The 19085-nt window shown below is 35.7% G+C and overlaps 2 protein-coding genes across 2 annotated transcripts in view; one reads left to right on the top strand and one right to left on the bottom strand.

Moving 5' to 3' along the window:
- The first annotated feature begins 5222 nt into the window (after positions 1-5222).
- LOC116347430 overlaps positions 5223-19085 on the top strand; it is a 29561-nt gene continuing 15698 nt past the window's right edge. The window contains exons 1-6 of the mRNA XM_031778008.1: positions 5223-5244; positions 5438-5605; positions 7075-7211; positions 11587-11725; positions 12047-12128; positions 12243-12310. Of these exons, the coding sequence (XP_031633868.1) occupies positions 5223-5244; positions 5438-5605; positions 7075-7211; positions 11587-11725; positions 12047-12128; positions 12243-12310 (616 nt within the window). The remainder of the gene's footprint in view (positions 5245-5437; positions 5606-7074; positions 7212-11586; positions 11726-12046; positions 12129-12242; positions 12311-19085) is intronic.
- LOC116347429 lies at positions 16239-18871 on the bottom strand. Its single transcript, XM_031778007.1, has 3 exons — positions 17587-18871; positions 17344-17524; positions 16239-17287 (listed from the first exon to the last, which is right to left on the bottom strand). The coding sequence occupies exons 1-3, from the start codon at positions 17906-17908 to the stop codon at positions 16957-16959; spliced, it is 834 nt and encodes a 277-aa protein (XP_031633867.1). The 5' UTR covers positions 17909-18871; the 3' UTR covers positions 16239-16956.

Raw genomic sequence — 19085 nt, 5'->3', positions numbered from 1 at the left:
TTCCAAGGTCAAAACGTGCATTGATTATGAACAATGTCGAACATATGGTATTCGATTTCTTTTTTTTTAATGCCCCCGGATCCCGTTTTGCACGTATGAAATGACCGCTATTTTCATTTATATCAATTACCATTTGATTTAATAAATGCGTGTCATTGTCAGTGGCAAATAGAAAAATGGCCCGCAATCGGAAGAGGGGCGCCACATAGAAAACACAAAGAGACGTCGGCAATCGTATAACGCATGTAAGTCAGTCTTAACCGCGTCGAAACGAGCAAACAACATTAAAAATCATGTGAAATCATTTATTTATCCACGGTCCGTTTGGTTGACATGACGCTTAAATGGCAAATAAACAAACACAAACACAGGCGAATCATCATCAACGCAACGCCACTAAAAGTTAATTCGACATTCGAATGGTACGCACACAGTGAAGGGGATGACTCGCGCCATACATCAGGATAACGGTTAAGTAAATATGAAGGATAATAAGTGATTGTTGTTGTATGAGTGTGTTTGGGATCGATATTAATATCACATCTTTTTTGCTCACTTCTCTTGTACGCTCGGATGAATTGAATTCCGGCCAAATTGACACACACACGTTAAACGAATGTGTTGTAAATGCTGTTTTCATGTTCTGTTCTACATGCTCTATCTCTTGTTGAATGTTTGTATGCGGTCGCATGTATCAACGCGCATCTAATAATCCAATATTATGAAAATAAATATGCATCATCTGTTATCGCATTTTGTCTAATGTGACATAATGCGTGTTGAAAATCATCAAGGGCCAAGCGGTGATGATGATGGAGACGCTTTTTTTCGGGGTCGATTTTTCACGCGCTGTTTTTCATCATAAAACGCATTTTCATTTGAATGAATGGGCGATTTGTCAATGCCACACACTCCGGAAATGTTCATTGAAAACATAGACCTGTTAGTGTATGTGATTTATTTGAGCCGCGTTCGTTCAGGAATTTCATTCAAATTGACTCTCGTTTGGGCACGTGTCATGATTTTTTGTCATCTGTTGTCAACTTACCTCACACACATACACCGGATGAAGAGAAAAAATGATGAAAATATGATATGGTCATTCATTTTTGCAAATAAAAAGGTTAGCAAGGTTCTTTTTCATGGATAAGTTTGATGTTTTCATTTAGCAGATTTGAACGCTTACTTTTTCTCTATCAATCTTTTGGTTTTTTACTTGATATCGCTCCCATTCTTCCTTGGACTACCTCTTCTCTTCTTTTTTCTCTTTCTCTATCTCTCTCTATTTTTTCTCTCCTCTTTCTCTCTCTCTTTCTCTTTACCCCTCTCACTCTCTCGTTCTCTCCGCTTACCTCCATTTCCTTTAGTCTTAACTCTATCTCCTCTTGTACTTATTTCGTCTCATTCAGTTACCGATTCGGTGACCATTGTTGAAACCAGTGGTCAACGCGGGCAGTGTCAATGAGAAAAAGGTCATGAAAACAACAAAAACATAAACAAAACGATTTGATTTAATTTAGACGACCTATAATCTAACCGTCGCTTCGAAGCTCATAAACACATGTATACATACAAAAAAAAACGAGACCGAACGACAGACAATGAAACAAGAAAGAAACAAAAGCCACCCAAAAATGGGATAGCAAAAAATCACAAGAGCTCGAGACCAAAGCATATTTGATGCAATTATAATTATAACGCGACATTAATTTTTAAGCACCGAATACTCCCCAATCAACGCAAAATACATTAAATAAAAACGACAAGCACAAATGACACAATGGCCATAAAAAAGCAAATCGCAATAAAAGTCACATGAAAATTATATGTTAAAGTGATAGAGAGAGAGAGATAGAGAGAGAGAGAGAGAGAGAGAGAGAGGGAGGGAGAGAGAGGGAGAGAGAAGAATGGAAATGTAAAGGGCGAGAGGGAGGGAATGAGAGAACAGACATAGTCGGTTAGCCAAGCGTGTTAACTCCTTTCATGAGCATAAATTTTTGACCAATAAATTTAACGTCGGGAAAACTGCAGTGCAGTTATACTTTATGCGTGATGATGATGGGTGTGTGCGAGATAGGAAAAACGGAAATGAAAAATGCAGAAAAAGTAAACGACAATAATAGGCAATGGAAAGAACAGAAAGATTATGACAAAGGGGTAAAAGAGAGAGAACGAGAAAGCGAGGGAAAGAGATAGAGAGAAAGAGAAGGAAAGAGATAGAGAAATGAAAGAACAAGACCCAGAGTTAATGTGGAAGATATATGTAGAAAAAGAGGATAACGCTAACTGTGTAAACAGTTTGCAAAAATGGCAACAGAAAAAAATACTCAATCAAAAAGCTAGTAAAAATGAGCGAAAAAGCTGTAAAATGCCGGCTTTAATTTAGATGGGTTATCATAAAAATAATGTTCGACAATAAGATTAAAAACATCATAAAAAAATATTCTGCAAAACAAGTCCTGGCTCGTTTCTGTGTACACTTGACGCGCCCCGAAATCAATAAACCATTCACATCAGATAATCCCTTAACACTGAAAATAAATACAGACATATATCTATTGTCGCAAAAAAAAGGTGGCATAAATTGTGTAATCACACCTGCGTTAAGTCACATCAATTTGCACACAAAATTGAATGTGGCACTCATAGAGCTGTGTGCATTTTCCATCGAACCAGACGAATTGCTCGAGAAATGAGCAACACACAATGAATTATTTAAGAGCCATTTTATCACCATTTTGAAGTTGTCAAGACGCAAACAGCACGAATGCGTCGTAAAAATGGATAACATGAGCACGCAAATCTGTCTATCGATTGCAATCATTGATAAATTTATTTACTGCCAATGACATTCCCATATTGATAATGGTGATATGGCGTACCAAGCTATGGTTGTCAATTGCATTTCACCAAACACATGATAGATCACAATACACACGCACAACCACTCATCCAACATATAATTCAAAGCTTAAGGTTTAAGGCAAAACCATATTAAATGTATAACCGAAACAAGATGCCAAAGGCACCATTCGAGACGCGTCTCGTTTACACACAAAAATTACTCCAAACGACTGCTTTGAACAAACAACAATTGCAATCGCAACAACAACCAATCGGACACTTTTCAGTACCCGAATGGACCTTTTTTTGTCGAAAAAAAGCTCTCCATTCAAATTGCCCGGCAACGAGACACTTTTTTGACGAGAGAAAAAAAACAACGTCTCTTTGTGTATGCGAAACGCATTTTTCATCTATTAAAATATTCAATAAACGTTCATTTTTGCGCTCGAAGACTTTTGCCAGTGGCAAATAACGACGGAATATAATCAATCCTAACCAATCGGTGAATGGGCATCGTGTCACGAACATAAATCATATAGACTATGACAAATAGATCGACATGGTCACAATTTTTTTTTACACACAAATAATGTGCATAAATTTCGCTTTGAATATACCGGTGTCACTAACAACCACAACAATATTGAACACCTTTTAATTCCATCGAAATTAAAGTTGAGCAACCTTTTTGGCAAATATAAATTGTCATTTCACATTTTGTTATGTATCTAGTCATGAACGGTCGATTGCCACATACACATCCCAAAAACAAACCACATTGAACTGAGTGAGTTTTCTCCTTGGCATTTTGTATGAATTATGCGAGAGCTTTTTCTTCACAAATGACCGAACAATTAAAATTAATTCCAACAGCAGACTCATTAATTTTGACGAGACAAATGAATACAGAATTTTTAATAGAAACACAATTTTCATTGTTGAAATGACAAAAAATATGCAAATTTTGCAATTTATTTGGATTCTACAGTTGATTTATGTACAATGACTACAGTCAATCAGCCTCGATGACAGTGGAATTTTTGAACATTTCTTCTATAAATAACCTGAAATTTTTGAATTAAAAAATAAATGACTTTCCACAGTCATTCAAAGATTTTTTTTTTCTGAAGCAAGAGATCACAATGTAAGAACCAAGAGATGGAGCACACAATTATGATGGATAAAAGATGTGCATTCACAATTTTCCATAATTGAATTTCTTTATAAATGGAAACCACTTATTTTTGCAAAAAACTTCCACGGAATAATTCCGTTGGAATTTACTACGAATCATTGTGTAAAATTTAATCAAATCATTTTTTAATTGGATGCATGTTAGAAATATTATTCATACAATGGAACTGGCTACCATACATGAGCATGGCTGGAAATTAAGGGGTCCATCAGCTAATAAAAACCCATAGCAAGTTGAAGGAAGTACTTAAATGCCACCGGGATGTGGTAGCTCGGGCGATTTAGAGGAGATACACACATCGTCATATACGTCTTGTGCCCGTGTAGGCTGGCTACCCAGCTATGTTCATGAGTAGCGACTTTCGGATACAAAAGTACACTTGAATCTAAAGCTGTGACGTGAAAGAATGAATGATGTGAATTTCTGGTGAGAAACGCACTCTTCCTTTTAAGTCACGTGCATTTGAGTAGACCTCTGCTTCGATGGGCACATTTTAAGAGTATAGATGAACTAGGTGGCTATTACCATTACCATGGTATGAATTAATCTAAAATACTTCCAATGCTGGTAAAATGTAAGGGTTCATTCTATGCAAAAAGCAAGTCAAGGAGTTAAACGAACATTTTCAAATTATTTGGTTCGCACGCCAAACTACCTCTTCAAACCCGCCTAACATTTTTCTGAAAAAAAAAATCTTTTCCATTTACTTCATTGAAAATTTCAAGAAAAAAATCTGTAATTGCCTTAAAGTGCCAATTTTCTTGTGAACATACTGATTTCCACCTCGAACAAATGGAAAGTCTGACATGTTCGAAAATACGATTTGTTTCGCTAACCGTCACAAGAATCCTTTCATAAAAACAGAACCAAAATAGTTTTACATTTTTCATAACCAACGCATGAAAATAGCTGATTTCGAAAAGTTTTGTGTTGTTTACAAAAGTTGTTATCAACTTTTACCCCGTGTATCTCATGCTACTTTTTCGCCATCGAGAAAAAAATCAGTTGGCGTGTATGTGTTTTTCGTGTATGTCGAAACTTTTTTCTGACATTTCATTTTACATTGTACAGAAAATGTCGCTGTTTTATAGTTTCAGTGCTGGATGTTTGTAGTAGAATGCAATATCATGAGTGAATTGAGCGCAACGGCAAAAAAATGTTGTTGTTTGCTTACTAATCGAAAATGGATGGTGAAACAGGAATCAGTAAAATTTGAGAGTTAAAATTAAAAAATAGCACGTTATTTGTATTGATTCAAATAATTAAAAGCTCTAAAGATAAATATAAAGAAGCATTGATTGAAAGTGATATATATATATAAAGACAGACAGCAGCAACGAGTCCATTAACAATTACAAACAAGGATCGAATCACACAAAAAATATCGAACACACTAAGTAATTCTTGAATGTTTTTTTCTTTCTTTTTTTCTAAAAATAGCATTACTTTCGGGGACATTGCGAACGTTTCAGAAGACAACATGTGATTCGGAACGTGTATCGTTGAGTTGTCCGCGTGGAACGAGCATCTCCATCGAATTGGCACAGTACGAGAAAAATGGAATCGGTTTGTATCGAAATTACGTATGCTTTTGAGGGGTTTGGCATCGAATTGAAGTGAAAAACACATGATAATGCAATTTTATAATTAACTCGGATCTTTTTCGACTAATTACTTTCTCACTCGAAAAGAGGTTTCGCATTTTGAGCTGACACTGATATTTTGGATGTTGTAATTTTCCCTCGTTTTTCAATTCGCAAAAACTCAATTGTCGTGAAACAAACAAGAGAAAATCAAATCAGTGAGAGAAAAACACACATCGGAACCAGCCGGTGTATATTTGTATGAGATTGGAGACTTTTTTTTGCGAATCTCGCTAATGAGCGCCATCTGATTTTAGTGTGAATTAGATGCAAAAACTGAATTTAATTCTGTAGCATTGAAATGAAAAAGTGAAAAAACAACAACAATAGCACGGCCACACAGAGCTGTACATCTATGCGTGCTGATGCATACATACACATATACGCTTTCTTCATTCTTTCATTCCATTGCTATACGTATCTCACTGGTCAACAGATCTATGTAGCCATGTTACTGTTGTTGTTTTTTTTTTCTTTTTCGATTCAATTCATTGTAACTAAATTGAGTTCAACTATGGAATACAAGATGGCACAGATGAGGGGAATTCGCATTTTGTCTCTTCATAGGCTTAGCCGGTTGATCGGAACACATACGAGCAGAGAGAGAGAGAGAGAGAGTGGGAGAGGGCAATAAGATGAGTATGTGAAGAAGCCAGAGTAATCTCATAACTCCATTAAGTGCTCATATATTGAACGCTATGTGTCGTCTTTTGGGTTGCTAAAAGTAACTTTTGACTCCCTTCCCTTTCTACCATGTGCATTCTTTCACAGTTGTGCATTCGTGGTATCGAATTTTAGTGAGTTAGTTTTTCAACTTTAGCTCTCTCCTTTCTCATTCTTCCTCTCTCTCTCTCTCTTTCTTTTACTTCCTCACTGCCCCATTTCCTTTCTCTTTCTCTCTATCTCTCTCTCCATTTCGTTCTCTTGTACCTTCATTCTCTCCCTCTCTCTCTCAATATGTATGCAAGTTCGTGACATAAAAAACTTTTGCCAACATTGCGTGTTTTTGCCAAAATGCGAAAAACTTTTCATGCGAGAAGTGCACACAAGAAAATGAAAAGCGAAATGAAAAGAAAGATGTGTCATGTTTCGTGTAAGCAATGTTTTTTCCTCTCTCCCTTTATCTCTCTCTCACACACACACACACTCTCATTTCGTTTGTTGGTAAAATTTCAGTTGTTGTTCATCGTTGCAAATGAAAATTGTGCAGAATTTTTTCTTTTATTGACTTCATATTTCAATAAAAACAACGTCCAGTTAATATTTGCTGTGACCACTTCATTCGATTGCTGCTGTTCTTCGGCCGACTTTTATTTAAGACGCCAAACATTTTTTTTTTCTCGACTAAATGTTTCTTTTAACTTTTTCTTTCCATATACCGAAATTAACCAGATGGATACAGTTTGTGTCCGACCGCATCGACAGAAATTGCGACTGGAACAGATGCCACCGCTAATGGTACATCGTCGCACAGTACCAATGACATTGTCAGCCACCAAGAAAGCTGTCTCTGGCCCAATGCATTACAGGTAATTTTCGTTATTCTCTCTTTTTCCCCACAGTTCTTTTTTTTCTTCTTTCAAGTATTTTTTTTTGCCACCAATAAAAATAAAAGACTTTTTCCTAAATTTGTGGAAAGAACAAGACATTCGACACCGATTCAGACGAATTCTTCTTTTATGTAACTTAAAAACTCAACTGTATTTTGTGCGAAAACGGCCATTTTGTGCGGTGGCATCAGGCCACTTTATCTTAATGCCAGGATTTAATAGCACACCATGTTTGGAGTGAGTGTCATTCTCATCACACCCCAAGATTGGACGGATCAATTTGTAACACCGTACTTTTCGAGATATAACACATCTCTTGGACAACTTAAAAAAAAGTGGCCATTTAAAGAGCGATTTGTGCGGGTCGAGATTATTCTATTCCGTCGCTTTGTATTCGTCGCCAAAGTTGAAGTGATTTCAGTTGAGTGCAATTCTTTTCGAAAGAATGACGAAGCAAATGAGATGAAAATTCTTTTGGCCGCCAGCACATAATCCTCATTTAAATACACACAAATGCTTATTCTAATTTTACGTATATATAGAACTTTGGCCAAGGTTCATTCATAATAATTGCACCCCATCCTCCAATCAATGTTGCCCATTTGAACTTTGTGCGTGTTTTTTCACTCGAAAACTTTGGAGAGTTTCAATTTATCTCACAGGGTTTGATCAACAATATAGTCGACAATGATGTTCTCGGGCGAAAAAAAAGCGTCTAGCAAAAATATAGAGCAACGAAAAACACTTGTAAATCGAAAAAATCAATGTTTTGACTGGGAGAGAGAGAAAAAATGCCGGCACACAAATTGCTTTTATTTATTTCTTATCAATTCACAATTTTCGAGAATGTAAACAAAAATTAAGACTGTATTTGGAAAATTTGAAAAGTTTCCATCTCATTTTGGATGAGAAAAAAATTTGTTTTCCCAAGAAAAATAATTTTCCCCGGCTGCTTTCAACTCAACCATGAAAATGCAGCTCTGACTGTTCTGATTACGTTTTCAATATTTTTCCCTGTCTCTCTCTCCCTCTTGCTCTCTTTCTTCATCGATTTCTATATCTCCCTCTATCTACTCTCTTTCTTTCTCTCTCGCTATTGCTATCTTTCCTCTTTCTCTAACTCCTCCGGATTCAAATATTTTGTCTCGTATGCAAGCTATAAATTTCCATTGACTCCAAAGAGAATGGCGTTTGATTCAAAAGCCATTGTCCACTCTGCATGCGGTCCACTTCGGTTTCTTTCTATTTTTCATCGAGCCGAACGTTCATGCAGGTACATGAGTTCGGTTCCGTCCTTTGCATTAAAAATTTATATTCTGCTCCCATTCTTATCGAAAAGACAGAGAAAAAAAATTTCCTGATTATTCTATTGTTTTCGCTTGTCGAAGCAAAACTTTTTTATCCACTCACTTCACGATTTTACTTGGTCAGACGGCACGAGCAAATATTGTATTTGCATGGAAAAAAATTAAAAAAACAAATGAATACTAATTCCATATCAAATTCGTCCAGTTCACTGCATTTCACCAATAATCACGCAACACTTTGTTTTTGCATTAGAATGCTCGTTTTTATGCGGGGTTTGTTTACTCATGCAAACTTCCGCGTGCGAATTTGTTTCGTTTAAACGGGTTCGTGTGTTCGTTGTAATGAACCAGAATTGAGTTGTTTTTTGCGATTATATCAGCGATGTTTTTAACATTCTTTTTCGCATCTGAAAAACCTTTTTCGAACTTCGTTTTTTTGCCTTTGCCAAAAAGAGCGTCTTTAGCCCTAAAGTGATTTTGCAATGAAATGAAGTGTCTCTCCAACTTGAGCGTATTTACACCTTCTTGGTAAAATGCAGGAGATAATTGAAAAAAACTGCATTTTTTGCGTGCGCTCGATGCCAAAATATGTGTTCGGTACATGTTTTTAAGACTTTGATTTCATTGTGGGAAAAGAAGTAGCTTTTTACCCACTTCTTTTCTTCTTTGTCGTAAAATCTTTTGTATATTTTCCCTCTGGTGGACGACAATCCGACACGATGCAAGCAAAAAACTTTCAAAACGGCGAAAAAAAGAGAAAACTTCACAATACAAGCGAAGAAGAGGTTTTGGACGATTTTTTTTCCAGCTTGTCACTTAGGATTATGAAATAAGTGGTGAATATTTTGCATGTGAAAATTCAACCTCGAAGAAAACCAAGAACTTACAATGGGACATTATATCATTTTGTCCGCTTTGCGCGCAAGTAAGAGTTTTATGAATATCCGTTTGGCTTTGCTCGATTTTTTTTTTCAAACGACCGGCTTTTTTTTATCGCGTTGCACCAGTTTCAAGTACGTGTTTTTATTTTGTGCATTTCACAATCATATTTCGTTCTCTCCTTATGTTTCTCTCTTTCTACCGCAAAAAAATATATATAGGTCATTGTGCTGCAGGCCGATGTTGAAAAAGAAACAAGAAACTGAATGATGAACGATTCGATTTAAATTACAATCGAAATTATTCATAATCGAATGGATGGCATCGGTTGCCAACAAGTTTATCACATTTTCAAATCGATCTATAAATTGCATTGGTTTGAAGAATTTACGAGAAAACCGGATTACATACGAATGCCAAATCGGTTGAGCGTTGTAAATTCGGCGGATTGTGGCCATGCATTTTGATTTGTCTCTCTTTCTCTACCTCCTTCTCTCTCTCTCTCTCTCTCTCTCTCTCTCTCTCTCTCTCTCTCTCTCTCTCTCTGTGTGTGTGTGTGTGTGTGCAGATCAAAACTTAAATCTTCTTCCGTCTTCTCTAGAAATATATATTTTATGCAACTTTTGCCACACACGACATGGAGTACCATGTCATTGTATAGTTTTGGTGCGCTTTGGAAAAGTTTAATAGAGTCCTAAAAGCATTTTTTGAGCGAGGGAAAAAACGACACTTTTTATAACTCAATAATATCGATTAGAATTTATGCAGTCGTAAGCCGAGAGAGAGACACAGAGAGAGAAAATATGAATGAGCGTTTTTTACGAGCTCACATACAAGGAGAGTGAATAAATACACTCACTGGATCGACTTAATCGCTGCAAATTTATTCAAGGGGCCAACGGCGTAAAAAATGCAAAGTACACACCGTGCATGCTTGCATAACTACCGATAAAGATGACGATTTATTTACAATTTTTAACACACTAACCACTTTTAGACTCACAGCACATAGGTTCTCTATGTTGAGTGTTAAAAAAGGAAGAAAAGTTTGTAAGCGAGAGAGAGAGATAGATATATAGAGAGAGAGAGTTAGAAAGAGAAAGCAAGAGCAAAAAAGAGAGAATAAACAAATAGCTAGTACGAGTGAGAGAGAGAGAGACAGTGAAAGAAAAAGCGAGAGGAAGCGAACAAGAGAAAGGATTCGTATATCTAAAGTGTAATGACAAGAGAAGCAAATGCGATGACTAGATGCGAATACCGTTGTGTGCAACGTGCAAAAATTAACTTGCAAATCTACGCTGAAAAAGCACACACCGAGCTAAACTGGGAAATAAAACTGTGAAATAAATTTTGTCATCGAAATTAATGCAAACGACGACGAAAATTATGGCCAGTGAAAACTTTGATTTTGCTATCCAAGCACCAGTTCTCTCTCTCTCTCTCTCTCTCACACACACACACACAGAGAGAGAGAGAGAGATCGCAAAAAGTGCGAAAACTAAATTTGAAAATGTACACACACATAAATCCAAATCCAGCGTTAAAAATCCCTCCGTTTACAAAAGTTATTAAGATTCTTCGAACGTAACTGTATCATATTTCATACTTTTCTGTTGTTTTTTTTTTTCTTTTCCTATTTTTGGCAAAGACTGTTTTTTTCGGTGTCTCCCCATCTAGTCAAATGCCATTGTTCTTTTTCTTCTTTTCATTTGCTGTAGGGATTCCTGCATTTTTCCCCATTGTTGTTTGTACGGTCGTGATTCGGTCGATGAAGTGACTTTATTCACTTGATCATCGTCCACCAAGTTTGCAAGCAGCACGACAGCGCATACTATCTTTACAATATGAAATATGGTATTCGATTTATCACAGTTTTTAAAATGCGCTCAACTCTCACCTTTTACTCTCGCATCTCGCCTTTTTTCTCTGATGGGAGTCTTTTTCACGAAACCAACTCTAAATCAGATAAAACTCTCTCTCTCCACCTAAAATATTTACGCCAATTCATCAGAGCACCGCTTTTTTGCGCTCAAGATAGTGAATTTAATCACAATCTTGCTTTTACTCTGTGTATGTGTGTTAAATCAATTAACAAACTTTTTAAAATGAGAAACTTTTCATCTTTTATAATACATTTATTTCATTTATTCTTTTGTGCTTTTTTTCAGTATTCGCTGCTGCAAACAGCCATCGAAGCTTGCCAAAAGAAAACACACTGCAAATTCTTGCCCGCACCCAAGTCATTTGGCGGAAATCCATGCCCGGGTATACGAAAAATCATCGAATATGCTTACAAATGCCGTCCCTGTAAGTAGAGAGGAGAAAAAAATACACTCAATTCATTCTTTAAACTGAAATGAACTATTTTGAACGAAAAATAAAAAAAAAAATGCACAAAATTAAGATTTTTCACCTGGTCGAACGTGATAGGGTGTGTTCAAATGGGTTGTTCGTCCGTTCAATACATTGATTTCTCTAAGAACGAAGAAAATCTTCGTTTCGCAAAAAACATTCATTCCTCGTAACCACCCTATTCACCATTCAAATGCCCAAAAGCCAGTCGAAAAATCTCGGAAATGCACTTTCGACTTTTCTAACATTTCTGTTATGTTTTTTTTTTGCTTATAGACGAATTTCGTAGTAAAGTGGCATGCGAGAATGAGGTCATTCAACTTGTGTGCAATCCATTTTCACGAATTGCGATTTACAGGTAATTTGAACACGTTTTTCGTCATCTGTTCGATTTTCTATGCCGGCAATACAATTCTGAAACTAACTAATTTATTTTGTTTCCATAATTCCAACACGTCACATTCTGCTACAGTGCAAGCTACGGGCGCACCGAATACGAGAGCATTCAGTGTACTCAACCGCAAGGCATCAAAGAAGAGAGTAAGTATTTTGCATGTATAACTTGATGAGATGCAGTTCTTTCTTTGAATCAAACTTATTAAAAAATTGTTTGATTTTTCAAAAAACCTCAAAAATTTTGAAAATTCGAAACTTTTCAAACAAAAATCTAAAAGTTCGAAGAAAATCTAAAAAAATGTCAGAAGAACCTTTAATAGCATTTTAGCCTTCGAATCAAAGAGGTATGCAAGCCGTGCACTGTGCCGGATTTATTAATCTTGCAGCTAAAAATGTTCGAATATAGACATCGACGCCATGTACCGTCGACAATTAGCTGCAAATTAGGCAGGAATGTGAGAAAACTTGTTTTAAATTAGAGTATAATTAAATCAGGCGCAAAACATGCCGTGTGGCTTTCAAGCGCACTATATGTTTGTTTCGCATGTTTGGCACGTATTTGAGAAGAATTTTTGATTAGATTCAATGCGAATATATGGATTTTTGGTTGTTATGCAATTTTCGGTTTCTAGGACAAAAACATCCCTTATGCACTGTTCAGACTTTTCTGCATCCATCGAGTAAATCACAGCGACTCTTTCGTACGAATGTCAGGCGAAAAAGTCAAAGTTGAAGGTGGAGATGTTTGTGTAATATGTAATTTTCTGCTTATATGTTTATATTGTTGCATCGAAAATGTTTCTATTTTGAATATATATATTTTTAACAGCGATAATTACATTGTGTGTCGCGTCACTGTTTCACGCCTTACGCCTTCATTACAGTTTCATAGCATCCGAAAACTAGCATCAAGACGAAAATAACGACGAAACGGCATCGTTCGATGTGAAAATTTGTTTGCCAAAGAGGATCGTTTGCAGTTGAGTGGGTTTTTGCACTTAAGCCCTCTGCTAACACTGATATTGAACAAATGCCTGGAATTTATTCCATGCAAATGGAGAAAAGAGGTGAAGGAGAGAAGGAGAAATGGTAGCCGAGGAAAAGCAATGGAGAGTGGGAGAGAGGAAGAGAGAGAGAGGGAAAGAGAGTGAGAGAGAGAGAGAATAAAAGTTTCTATGAAAAAGAAAATGAACGGTAGAAAGCACGAGGGAAATTTGAAGATGAAAGTAAATATATAATGTGGAATATGGAGCAGTGTGTGTAATGAATGTAATGGCATGACATTACGCGCACTGGTGTTACTATTCGCACGACAAAAATTACAGTGTCAACCTCTTTATGCTTTTACTCAAGGGTGTGAGAGAGAGAAGGAACAGCAATCCGAAATACCCGGAATTGTGTTTGGTTTCATTACAAAAACTGTCTCTGTCGCCCACTTTGTCTTGCAACAATTCGAAGCGACAGATCACTTTTTCCACATTATTACCAATGAGATAGTGAACGAATGTTGGAGCGATTAGTTTTGTTTATTTATTCTGACCTCAGCTCCAATTTGGCTATATAATCTTTGTTTGTTCATTTCATAGAATTTATCTGGTTCTCTTTCTCTCCGTGTATTTTACATCTCGTTCCATTCAAATCGCCTTGCAATTATGTAGCATTTAAAATATCTTGCGTAATTCACACGTAGCATGTGAATAAATAAATGCATTTGCAATTGACCAATTGGATTTTGGGTACAAACTTGCACAAACGACAGTTCGAATTGCATAAACTTTTCCAGTTTTGTGGCACATTCATTTGGAAATAGTTTTGAGGTAAAATTTGTGAATTAAATGCGATTAAGTGTACGATGAATCAGAAAACTTGCCAAAAACCATCATTTGCACATATTCTCTAACTGCGTCTCCATTTGCCAATTGTCGACTTTTGCCCAATTCACTCGGTTCCGTAAGATTCAAATACCAAATGAAAATTCAAATTCGAAAGAAAAATATGTTTTCTTCATTGAAATTCATCACTGTACTCTCATTGGAAACTATTATTCGAAAAACATAGCACACTATTTCTCACGTAAGTCTCATTTTCAATACATCATGGAGTGTCTTTCGTTTTTTACACAGTCTGACCGAGCATCGTCTCATTGCATTGAAAAGCACTCAACCGATAACGATACATTACACGAAACCCCATTTTCGGAGACATTTCATTGTTCATTGTTGTGTTCACGGGTGTGCACGATCCCGTGATAAAGCACTTCCTTATTTTCTCACCATCCGTTTCGAACTGTTGTTTTCAAAGCGAAACATTTCAATTTTAAATCTACCACACATTGTAGCTCACACAAAAGCAAACAAATTGCTTGAATGCGATTAACACCTTTTTTGAATATAGAGAGAGAGTGAGCGAGAGAGTTGGAGGGAAAAGTGGCACAAAATTGATGTCATCATTTCCTGTAGCAACGGAAAATGAACATCCTCACTAAATAAGGTTTTGTCTTTTTGGTTGACGCAACAATTGCAAATTCGGTCTTGAGCACCGCACTTAAGGTGGAATTTATTCAAAATTGCTCATCGTTGATGACAATTAATTGAGTTTGTAATTAAAATCACGAGATAATAACAATGCGTCATTTTTACGGTGAATGGGACTTTTTGGGAGGAAATAAGACGCTCTTTTGTGCATTCATGCTTTTTCTTAAAATTGAGCTTCTCATAGCGGCATTTATCACTGGCATTTTGAATGGAATTCCCAACCTCAATTCGTTGCTAAGATCGATGAAAACGCAAAAATAATAATCTTATGCGTGTGCTCTTCTGATTTTGTCACCGCCATTGCTTCAAAAAAGCAACCATTCCTCTTTTACCTCTTTTAATAACTGTTTCACCTTGTAGTGAGTGCAAAATTATTTGTAGTTCTATTGCCTTGGAAATGTTTTTTGCTCTATTAAAACAAAAGTTTTTATGGGAAAAAGTATTTTTATTTCTCCGCAATTCCGCGTACCTAGCGTGGGTCCTACAGTGTGTGGTGGACGGATATTTGGTATGTGAAAAAACCTGTGTAAAGTTGAGAAAATCATTTTTGGATCAACTGACGTAATAACATGATGATGTGGTGTTTCCATTTATCTGAAATTATAGGTCCCAATTCATAGAATAAATTCTTCCCTTTCTGAAGTTATTTTTATTGAATGATTAAGTGGCAGTATAACATTTACAAATCACATTCATAATTTTCCCATTGATAAAAAAGGTGAATATTCACCCCATTTCGAAAATAACATATTGGTGCAAAGTTGTAATATTTATAAGATAGCATGGTGACTTAATGTTTGAATTTAAAATATTCAACATCATGTATTTTAACACCAAATTTAGTATTTCATTTCAAGCGTATAATTTTCGGTGTCCGACAACTGATTTGAATTTTATTTAAAAGATATACGTCAGAAGTATTACGTCCATTACAATTTGTAATTTTTACAAATCACTTCAAATATTAGGCGTTCCAGTGAGAATTAACTATTTGTCTCTCACAATATCCGATCGATGCATGCGGGGGGGTACGAAAATCGATAGAATTAACGATGCGTATACAGTGCACAAAAGCTGAAAAAAAGAGATCAACCTCAATGAAAAGTCTATTTATAAATGTCTTAAGACAAACAAACTAACCCTTGTGAAGAGTCTTCGATTGAATTTCTCGCTAACGCCATGAAGACAAATGGATTTTTGTGAAACGTTCATTATGATTTGGAATGTTTTCCGAAATTTAGATGGCATATCGAACCAGTCACACTCATAAATTGCATCACTAATTCCTTCAAATCGGCTTTTAACTTCTTCGCCCATATTACAGAAAAAGTAGAAGAAACTGATCCAACCGCCAAATGCAAGTAAAGCTTGAAATGTTTTGAAAAAATTCATGGAAATCAGAGCCTAGATGAAAAAATCACACATATTTTTAAATGTAAAATATACAATTGTTCTAAATAAAGCGAACGTACAGCATTGATGTTCAATAGTAATGTTGAAACAATTGGTATTTTCATTGAGAAAGACAAATTGACGAATAAATTGTATACATTTGTGAACCGTATCACGAACCTGGATGAAATACAAAGAGAATTAAGTTTAAATATTCAATTCAACTAGCAAATTGACTATTACTTGTTTAAAGCCAATACGACTTTTACTACCCGTATTAGAAGAATTCACGCTTCGCATACACTCGGCACATCATCGCTGTTTACGGAATATCAGCCGTTGAGTTCACTGCGAACTGTCGTGCATCTAATACTTTAATGCATGTGTTTGCTCATAGCCATACACAGTCAAAGAAAGTTCGCACAAAAGAGTGTGAAAAATTTACATATGGCTACTTGATGTTTTTTGAACATGTCGCAGTGAATTCTACTGCTGACATTCGCCTAAGCAGCGAAGATGTGCCGAGTGTACACGAAGCGTGAATTCTTCTAATACGGGTAGTAAAAGTCGTATTGGCTTTAAACGAGTAGTTTGAGATTAACTGAATGAAAATAAAGCAACATGAAATGTGATAATCATGCGGTCAATCGGTTTGAAATTGAAAGTGTTTGACTTTGAAGTGAATAGAGAAAGTGAGCGTGAACGGGGGAAGGAAGAATCACTTATATTTACGACACCTTCTGCGTGGGTGTGGACTGACCAACTCCCCATTTTCACTTTCACACGAAATCAGTGGCCTTTTACACACACCTAGTGTGCAAAAGGAATGTATTTCTATAATAAATGTTTCTATTCATGTAATTATTACTTTTCTACCATCAAAATGTATTTAAAATCACTTAACTGCCTTGCTTCCAAATGAAATGAAAGAATTTTTCCCAATTCATCTTCTAAAATTCGAAATTTACTACGAGTCAGTCTAACAATACCGTCTTCGTCACGTTCTTTGTTAAATGACTTATTGAAATCGATCAAGCACTCTTCAATGTCCTGGGCAAATCCAACGAAAAACTTGCAAAATATATAGCACAAGAGTGGAACGCACAACATAATTTGAGTTGTGAAATAAAGTGTCAACACTTGAATGCCAACGATATTCAAATATCCGGTAGAGTGTCGCCAATCACATGGTATGCTGAAAATTTTCAAAAATTATTGACAAACTTCTCACTAATAACATGTGACACTTACAACGCTGGGTAGATTAACTGAAACGAATTCTCGTTGTTTCCCAGTGAAAAATGTCGATAAAATGATAAAAGCACAATTGGAGATGAATAGAATATCGTTGACGTGAATATTGCTCTCACATAAATATTTTTTGTATACTCTACACGGTCTCTAGCCATTTGGTAGACGAATTGGTTATATCCTGCAATGAATTTTGCTTAAACGAGAAAACAAATGATACAAAAATGAAAATGTTGATCTTACTTTTGGCGATGACATCTTCTAGCTCCGCAATTAGTTGAGTTAATGTGACTTTTTGCCAGATAAGTCGAGAGTACAAAATCAGACTGAGAGTTGAACGACAAATAAAAAATGTCGACTGTGTTTGTTCGCCCGCGGTATCAGCTTCAAATAGTCGGAACCATAAGGTTGATAGGAGGTTTTGAGTGAGCAATGCAAAAATCAAACCAATATGAATGCAATTGAATGGAATTTTTTGACACCAAATTGGTAAATTCAATGGACACTCGTACGGGATACAACCGAGCACTTGTAAATGAGTTTTAACCGATTTTAAACTATTCATCTTGTTCACGTGCAATCCCTATGACGTACCAAGCTAAACTGAAATAGTACGGGGCTGGAAAGCAAGCTGTTTGACCGAAACAATACCATTTTGTGTAAATTGCAAGAAATGAAAGGGGAACAGTCACAAATTATGTTACAATTTTGATAAAGACCGAGAGAATGGTAACACCTGTTCACAATTTCCTTCGAAATACGGCCAATATTAATACAAACGATATATTTTCATGATAATATCACTCAATTTGGAATTTATTCCATGAACTGGTCTATTTGAATTGAAATTTTAGGGCTGTTAAAATAACATATTCTTATGTGATCTCTTCATTTTTTTTAAGAAAAAGTGATTTGCGCTTACAATAACACTTAAAATGGAAGAAATACTCGAATCTAATGAAAAATGACCTCATAACAATGAAGGTGGAGAACGCCATGTAGATTGTTCTGGTGCCGCGCAATTTCCATTACAATATTCACGTAGTTTTTTAAATATTGAATATTTTCTTTAATATCAACAGCGAAGGCCATTTATTGACAAATGCCGATGTAAATGCGTATAAACACCAAAAATAGCTCGAGTACATCGAGAAATGCCACCGCAAATATGTACCCGATTGGTGTCTTCCAATTAAACGGCAATCTGGGAATAATTAACCAAGTATTTATTTATGACCTTCCCAATTTCATGCACTATTTAAGACACTAATGGCGCTAAATTTATAATTACGCCGTTGGATAAAATAACTTAAATGAGTCAGATGAATAGTTGAAGTATTTATAGTCGGAATTGAATACGATTGGTAGAAAGTATGCGATCGGAGCTATTCTATACAGAAAATTGCGATGTACTTTGGCATCAGTTTGAATTTTTGTTGATTTGGTCGTAAATTTTGAATGAAATGTGAGTTTTTTTTGTTTCTTGCCGATGGAAACAGAAAATTGACGATGGAAATCGAAAAATAAACAGAACTTTGTATTTTATCATTACAAATCTCATAAAACTAAAATCTTAAATTTCAAAAAAAAAAAAAATTATGATGATTATGAAAAATCTCACAAACATGTAAATTTTCAAAAAAAAAGAAGGATTTTGATGCAGATTAAATGGTTCCAAGTGCTGATAAAATCGACCTCATAGATTTTTAATATTTTTTAAAAATTTCTCCTACTGAAAGGTT

Source organism: Contarinia nasturtii, unplaced genomic scaffold (assembly GCF_009176525.2).
Source record: "Contarinia nasturtii isolate CC-2019 unplaced genomic scaffold, AAFC_CNas_1.1 Cnas_scaffold_1902, whole genome shotgun sequence".
NCBI lineage: Eukaryota > Metazoa > Arthropoda > Insecta > Diptera > Cecidomyiidae > Contarinia > Contarinia nasturtii.
The sequence above is the reverse complement of the archived record's forward strand: the minus strand, read 5'-3'. Positions and strand labels throughout refer to the sequence as shown.

Coding starts and splice junctions, on each gene's coding strand:
- LOC116347429 (XM_031778007.1), bottom strand. CDS start 17,908: ATGAATAGTTTAAAATCGGTTAAAACTCATTTACAAGTGCTCGGTTGT. Junction 17,525..17,586: donor AGAAGATGTCATCGCCAAAA/GTAAGATCAACA, acceptor AATTCATTGCAG/GATATAACCAATTCGTCTAC. Junction 17,288..17,343: donor CAGTTAATCTACCCAGCGTT/GTAAGTGTCACA, acceptor GAAAATTTTCAG/CATACCATGTGATTGGCGAC.